Source organism: Gavialis gangeticus, unplaced genomic scaffold (genome assembly GCF_001723915.1).
Source record: "Gavialis gangeticus isolate Ggan-Ray unplaced genomic scaffold, GavGan_comp1, whole genome shotgun sequence".
In the NCBI taxonomy this organism is placed as follows: Eukaryota; Metazoa; Chordata; order Crocodylia; family Gavialidae; genus Gavialis; species Gavialis gangeticus.
In genome coordinates, this window is record NW_017729004.1 from 47,012,393 (window position 1) to 47,020,883 (window position 8,491).

The following is an 8,491-nucleotide window of genomic DNA, read 5'->3' on the forward strand; positions in this document are numbered from 1 at the left end:
GATTTAGACTAGACATCAGGAAGAACTACTTCACAGTAAGGGTGGCTAGCATCTGGAACCAACTTCCAAGTGAAGTGGTGCTGGCTCCTACTCTGGGGGGTCTTCAAAAGGAGGTTAGATGAACACCTTGCCAGGGTTGTTTGACCCCAGTAGTCTTTCCTGCCCATGGTAGGGGGTTGGACTTGATGATCTGCTCAGGTCCCTTCTGACCCTACCAACTATGAAACTATGAAACAATGAACAGACAAAGGCCCAGAGTCTCCAACATATGTAGATGCCTAATACCCAGACACCTAATTGCCATGGGAATGATATGCATAAATAAGTTTGAGGATCTGGGCCCAAGCTTCTTGTTCTAAATTATGTCTGTTTTTGCTGTGTACTGGCTTCTTTTAGGGATTGAGTCAGGGTGTTTTCCTAGTTTAATAGGGTGTTTGGAAGACTGAAAAAATAATACTTATAATTTATGAACAGCTTACATCTTTATACTTTACAACAGGAATTAATTAATCTTTACTCCAGGTTTATGAGCTAGGTGAGAAACAAGCACAACTACGTTTAAGCCAGAATATTTTGAAGTATTTACTAATTTGGGGTACATCCGTCTTTTTAAATCAGTGATGACTGTGACAAAATGAAGAGGCATTAGGGGCTGGCCTTAGGGGTTGAGTGTATTTCACTTTATATGCCTAAATGGACTGTATCATGAGTGACTGGTGCCTACTGAATCTGGGGGGCAAACCTGCAGAAACTGTCACTGGTGGCGGACCTGTCAAGGGGGGCACCAGCCCTACCAAGAACATCAGTTTTGGCCATCGGGGGGCACCAGCCCCATTAGGGGGGCATGTGCACCCCCATGCTCCCCCTACCAGTTGCCTATGGACTGTATATAGGTGTGTAAATGCAGACTTTGGCATCTAGGCAAGGGTCTGTTTGAGTATTGCCTGTTCAGTTCTACTGAACATGCCTGTTAGAACTATGCTTCAGCTAGGCAGCTGCCTGGAAAAGTATAATGGATAAGTCTTTAAATTTTAGTTGGGCAAAAACTAGGATTACTGAGTGTTATACACCAAAGGAGGAGGCATAGCAGAAACCTTCCACCTTTTAGCCCAGTTGCCTAGTCATTAGGGCACTTGTCCAAATAGTGGTTGATCCAGGCACAAGGTCCCCCTCACCATAAGGGAGATTGAACTTGTATCTTTTATTCCTCAGAAAAGGACCACTCTTTACCCTTCTTTTTGAAGCTGGCCCACTAGGTAACCACAAGAGGGAGCTTTGTGAAGCTGGGATGGGGAAAACAAAGCAGAGGAAGAATGGCTTGATGAGATGGTTTCTGCTCTAGAAAGAAGAGGGTGGTATGTAGCCTGGTTCTTGGCTCACAACGGGGAAGGAACATTATCCATTTTATTCAGAATATTACATGGAACGTGCAGTGGGACAGCACAAAAGGGAGGCTGGAAATGGGTCTGGCCTGTGGCATGGCAGTTAGTGGACTTTGTTGGGAAGCCTGAGACATAGCCTGTTGGGGATGGGAAGGTGAGAGAGGGGGATTGGAATCCAGTTCTTTTGCTTCTCTGGGCAAGTGCCCTAACCACTAGGCTATTGAACTAAAAGGAAGGCATGTGTCCTCTCCTTCTCTTTTACTTCTGGCCAGTAGCATAATTAGGGAAGGACACATGGGACATCAGCCTGGGGTGTCAATTTAAAAGGATGCCAATATGGTTCCCTCCCATCAGTAGTTTTTGCCACAGCAGTTATAGCTCTGTGCATCTCCTGTCTAGAACCTAGGAACCAGGCTGGCACAGCCCTCCACCTAGCAGTGTATCTGGAGGGGTGAGGATTGGAATTTAGGCACATAAATTAAAACACAATCTGGGTCCAGGTAACTCAGGTTATACTGCCCAACACGCAAGAATCCTAAATTAGTAGATACTTTTGACAGCTTAGCCCTCAGTGACTTGCCAAAGACCACACAGCAAGTCACCTAAAAACTGGCACTGAAACGCCTAGTCCTAGGCTCAGGTTACATATGCCTTACATCAGGACCTTGGCTTTTCTTTTTATTCCTTTTGGAAACATCCCCAGCTTAGGCTTTAAACCTGCAGAGACATTCTGATGGTCATAAAGGCCTTTGTCTTACACCATGGATTATAGATACTGAGCTTTATTTGGGGATTAACCTACACACATGCATTCCTGTTTAGACTCAGAAAAATGGGAGGTTTAATAGTTCATTTTTAATGAATATTTTGGATTTTCACGCACAAAAAATATTTTGTCCATATGAGATCATCATTAAGGGAGTGGTTAAGTCACTAGGAACCTGGAACCTTGCTCAATTCCCATTTCTGCTGTAGATTTCTTGCATAACCCCCGCTCTTAGCCACTCTTTGCCTTGGTTCCCCATCTGTAAAAGATGGACAGTAGCACTTCCCTATTTGACAGTGGTGTCATGAGGATAATACCTTAAAACTTGTGAAGTGCTTGGAAAATATGGTAATAATAGGGACTTGAAGAAAAAGAGACCTTTTTCTGGTGAGTGTCAACACTTCTTTTTCCTCTTAATTCTAACATTATGTCCACAGGCCTCTTTCCATTCCATAATCTACCATATTATTTACTATACGGTGACCATTCACATTCATGTATACAACAGGGAATTGTGATCCAGTTCATTCCCAGCAGCATCCTAATTAATCTTGTTTAAGCAATAATTTAAATTCAAGGGTCTAAAGGCTCCGGCAGTCCTAGATAGATGATTGGCTGGAAGGATGCTTGGGAAGCCTACCACCCATATCAGCATATCAGTGATGTGAAACTAATAGATGAATAAAATACTTCACAACAGATGAAAGTACTCAGTGGACTGAGTTGTAGCCATACAAGTGTGTCAAATTGACTTTCTTCTCCAGGCCAAGTTAAACAAATCTTGAAGCTCATATAGTTACTTTGCTGGGCATAGATACCTGCAGCTGAAAACGTGCTTTCCTTTCACACCTTTATCCTTTCACAAGATGATTTACTTTTGCTAAGAAAAATTCACAAAATGAAAATCTGCAAGATCATATGCAGTAATTTTCTGTAGAACACATTAACAACAGTAATTCAGCACATCATGACACAGCATATCAGGGGATACAGCACTCAGGCCTGATCCACCACTGTGAGTTACCCTGAACTGAAACCAAAGATGTTATATTAGGATAAACCCAGAGGAACACTGTGGCTAAGCAGAACACTGGTCTCAGCTACACAGAGGGCCTGCCATAGCCCACAGGCATTATATCTCCCACTGCCATCTCTGACGATCACTGCGGAAGGTACACTTAAATGAGATTCCCCTCAAATATGTAAATTAAGCCCTGCTTGGACTTGGATCCCATCTTTTCTCACTATAATAATGCTATAATAATGCTATGTGGCACAAACACTATGAAATTCTCTCAGGCTCTGACTCTTCTTTTGGTTCAAAACTAATGAATGAAATCCCTCTACAAAGCAAGGCCAACAATGGCAACATAACTCACTTTCCAGGATTGTTGGTGGAGACTTTGTTTGCTTGAATTCTGTAAGCTGACAAGAGCAACTTAGTAGTTGCTGAATGATTGCTGGACTGATTTGCTTGAAGTGCTCTTCAGAAATGGATAAAGGATTATTTTGTAAAACTATCTTCACAAGCTCTTTGGCAGAGAAGCAAGCCTATATAGAAAATTATATATGATTACTAAAATAAAGAACCTGAGTTTAATATTTAGGTCAATGGTGAATTCAAAGGACTCTTCAAATAATATACAATCGTGGACTTGAAAAGTAAACCCTGAAGAAAAATCTAGTTTTCCGTCTGTTCTGTCCTGGTTACATCATTTAAAATGATCATCTTTCTGACTCATTATTAATTCATTTTGGTGGACCTGATCTTCATTTATGAGACAGGATGGCTACCACTGAAGTCATTTTACATCATCTGAGGGTTTAAAATATATGTATAACATATTTCTTAATCAAGACTATTTTTACTACCAAAGAGGAGCTAACATGTAGTTTAAAATTACTTGAGCTACCTTTAAAAGCACAAAAAGTTAGGAGGTTTGCAGGCAGAGCATTTGTGGTGGTACTGCAATTAAGTCTGTATTTGTGCTGCATATCTATGTCCTTCATAATACAGAGAGCAAATGGAAGTTATAAAAGTTTATTGGGTTGAACCATAATAAGGGTATGCTAAGATCCCTATGGTGCTTATTACTTTTAGAGCAGAAAAAGTGAGATAATATAGCTTAGGTATGCAATTGTCTTTTGGAATCCTTTTTTAGTGCAATTCCTAAAGCACTGTTTCCCAAACTTTTGATACCTGGGGCACACCTTTTTTTTCTGGATTAAAATTGGCAGCACACTTTTTTGAATTTTGTGGCATGCTGGTTGAAAAATCACTGAGTCAGATCTGAATTCAGAAAAGATATGTGGGGGTGAGGGGGTGGAGGGGGGTGGCTTTAAGACTAAAAGTAGAGAATCACTTATTTAGCTGGTGCCACTTAAAGGTGGGGAGAGGTGCAAAGGGCAGGGGGAGCAGGGCCTTGCCCCACTCTTTCTACTGTCTGATCTCTGGTCTGTACCTCAGGGCAGCTCCTGATGCTCAGGCTGTTCCGACATGTTATCACATGCTGGTGACCATCCCTGTAGCTTCTCCTGCTGGGTTTGGGAGTGTGGGAGGAGTGGAGGGGCCAAGAAAGGTTGCAAAGCACAGTTCCGTCTGTGCATCTGTCCATCCACCTACCCACTCATAGCAGATCATGCTGTTGGGAGCATTCAGGGGACCAACACAGGGCCTGCCTGGGGGGCTGGGAATGGCAGGGGAAGGTAGCAGCAATGAGAGCAGTCCCCAAAGGAGAAGCCTCAGGCATCACTGGAATAGCTGGGGCAGGTGCAGGGTGCTGGACAGGGAAGAAGAACATTCATCCTTAACAGGATCTTGTGGCACCCTTCCATCACTCTCTTGGCACGCTGGAATCACTGGACTAAAGGTTTTGCTTTATCATGCTCAGTAAAAGTAATGGCAGTGATAGTGATACACAACATGGTTTGATGTTTTCCTTTCCTTTCCTGTTTTTCATATTGCTAACTGACTCAGGATGGATTGATCCTTTAAGACAGGGAGGGAGAACAAGATACTTCAATAAGTTTGGTGTTGCTCTCTCTTTTATATCAGCACTGAAGCAATTACCCAATACTGTGTTAGGAAAACAATACCATTTTCTAGTTCAGTTATGAAATGGAAGCTTTGACTAGAGCTAGATGGGAATTTCCAGCTGCTTGCTGGCCACAAAAATGAAACCTTTTCTCATGAATATATCAGTTTTGCAAAGCTCCATGGGATACTTTCCCCTCATCCTCCTTGTTTTTATGGTGAAAACTGCAAAATAACTTAATGGTCAGGGCATTCATTTAGGTGACCCAGGCTCAGATCCCTGCTCTGAACCAGTCTTCTAAAATAAATTCCCTGACCAAACAGGTTATTGGCTAGCCTGGAGTGGACCTTTCTGCGAAACCCCGCTAAAAGTCTTGGTTTTGTCCTACTGCTAAATGAGAAATAAAAAAATAAATTTAAAAAAATCATGGGATGGGAAACAGTTTCTCATTCAGCTCTAGTGCTGACTACTTATATTTATTCTTGTTGTTATTATTATTACATTTTCATAGTATTTTTCATAGGAACCTCTTAGTCACAAAGTTCTTGCTCAAGAAATTGTGTTCTTTGAATATAAATGTACTAAGCATTGAATCACTGGCAACATGTAGGGGGTGCACATGCACCCCCTGAGTGTGGCAGTTACCCCCTATGAAAAGGTGCTGCCGACCCTGTCAGAGGTACCTGTGGGTGGTCGCCACTCACCACCCCCACTGCTGACACTGCTGGTGGCATCTGTGGGCAGTCAGCGATTGGCGCTGGCTGCCGGCCGCATCTGCAGGTAGTCGTTAACCCCTGGTTGGCGCTCGCCTCCCGCCCTTCCCCCCAACGACAGCACCATAGCAACCTAAGGGAGCTCCCAGCTTACTGCCACCACGCTTCTGCTACCACTGTGCCCCCCCAGCCACCAGGGGCACATGTCATTCATGCATGGAACAGAGTAAAAGTTAACCTTAGTTCTTGCCCCACCTGCCATCCGTATTTTGCTAATGATTAAGTAATTCCTGCACATAATTTGTTCATACTTAAGTTTACAAAATCGATTGACTTCTTTAGGAGGATTCGTACTGCGTAAATGAAAGAAATTTGTAGCTTGTATTTACTCTTAAATAATATCAATAATGGATGAAATCTTCCAGTCTTTGTTCACCTAACATTAAGATTAGAACCCGTATTCTACTACAGTGGGAGTTTGCATGAGTAAAGGGCAAAAATAAATATTTTTATGATTAAAAATAAATAAATTAATTGTATATATTAAAAATAATTTTGTGAATCAATCAATCAATCCTAGCTCAAAGGATATTGTATATTGTCCTCCAGGAAAGGACAAAAATTGTCCATTTAGTTTGATATCCTGACTGACAGAGGCCAGTATCAGCTGCTTCAGCAGAAGTAGTAAATCACTGTAAAATCTGTTCATGGGCAAATTAAAAGTTATCTTATACTCTGAAGTGAGGCATGAGGGTTTGTACCCCTTTCACATAAACATAACATATTAGGACTTTAACATCTCCCTAGAAGTCTTGGCCTTATGGCCCATTTAACATGAGAATGGAAGGATATGGGCCTTTATTACTGAAGAAAAAAAAGTCTATGCACTCTTGATGGGGAATAATAAAAAAAATTACAGTTTCCCTGACAATAAACCAGAGTGATGGATAACTTTCCTTCCCCGCACATAAATTTATCTAATGAGAAAGTATAAATTAACATTATAGATATGATTTATATAGTTTAATATGACTAAATGTTATTGCCTTAGTTAGATCACTGTATTAACTTAAGTTTTATGTACATTTCAAAATCATTAGAAAAAATAGGATTTAAAAAAAAAGCAATGACCTATTTTTCTGGTGTTATGTTTCTGCATAGGAAACTATTACCTGAAAAAATAAATTACAAGTGTTATTTAAAGTGGCAGAAGTAAGCCGTATACCAGTCTGTCTCTCACAGGTAACAGCATCTGCTATTGATGAAATACAATGGGTATCTAAGACACATCAGAAAACAAAAGATAAAATTAGCTACAACCCTAGAACACAAACTCTTCCAAAGAAATGATCTAGCAATGAAAACATATATGGCTGATTGGAAGTGATATGGAGTTAAATATAGAAGTTAGAGATCAGAAAGGAATGATAAATCTCTTCTCTCCAGGTGTATTTTTACAATCTTACAAAAGCTACACAAAAATGCTTTGGCTTTCAATTTGACTTCCCACTCTGAAAAACTCCTATATTCAACTCCTTTGATTCAAAGAAACACTTAGAAGTCTGAGTAAAAAAAATACAACCCTCTAAAAAAGTGCTCATTTTTATAAATTTGCTTCTACCTGGGGAAATTCTGCTTTCTATACTGTTAGCATTGCTCTTGGCCTCTGTCACAGATCACTTAGGTGCCCTGTGCCTGAGAGCAGAAACAGCTCGGGAGAGACCCCTAGTGGCAAGAAGGGGGAGGCTTAGCTGCCAGTTACCAGGGCAGCCAGAGTCACAGGTGCTGGTTGCTAGGACAACAACTGGGGAGCCAGCTGACAGGAAGCAGCCGGGCCTGGCCCTTCTTAAGCCCCAGGCATGAGTCCAGGAGGGCAGTTCCCCTCTAGCAGCCAAGGGAGGAGGAGCTTGGCCTGTGCAGACAGAGGGGAGAAGCCCAACTGCATGAGCATCCCCTGATTGCTGCTATGGGTTGGAATATTTCCTGGTAGGGATTGAATGTTGTTTTGCCAGACGGTTTAGCTTTTTATGTTATAGCCCAGGGGCTTTGTGTTTTTTGTGTTCGCTGTTTTGACTGGAGGACAGGATGAGGCTATTAGGGGTTGGAGGAGGCCTCATAGGGGCTCCACGGTAGCAGGGAGACCCTGGCACCGGGGAGGGCATGGCATTTTGGGGTGCACTGACCCCAGCCCCAGAGAGAGAGGGCCATGAGGAGTGAGAAGCCCCAGAGCAAGGGGGCAGTGAGAAGCCCCAGAGAGAGGGCTGCGAGGAGTGAGAAGCCCCAGAGCAAGGGGGGCAGTGAGAAGGCCCGGAGAGAGGACCACAAGGAGTGAGAAGCCCCAGAGTGAGGGGGCAATGAGCAGCCCCAGGGAAGTCGAGAAGAGGGCCAAGGCACAGCTGGGGCCAGGTTAAAACCATGTCAGTACCATCTGCGAGGCTTGGGTTGCAGTGTAGGGAAGGAAAAGGTGCTGCAGATAGCACCCCCTGGCATGGGGGCATATAAAGTGGGCAGCCTCCCGCTAATTACATCAATTACTTAATCAATTAAGATCAAGGCGTGGCAGAAGAGTAAGCTGGCAGTTGGCCCACAACAGGA

The 8,491-nt window shown here is 42.7% G+C and overlaps 1 protein-coding gene across 1 annotated transcript in view; it reads right to left on the bottom strand.

Annotated features, from left to right (window-relative positions):
• Window positions 1-8,491, bottom strand: part of SLC39A12 (solute carrier family 39 member 12) — a 59,957-nt gene that overhangs the window by 28,992 nt on the left and 22,474 nt on the right. Inside the window, exon 5 of the mRNA XM_019508532.1 lies at window positions 3,528-3,699. Coding sequence (XP_019364077.1) covers window positions 3,528-3,699 — 172 coding nt within the window. The remainder of the gene's footprint in view (window positions 1-3,527; window positions 3,700-8,491) is intronic.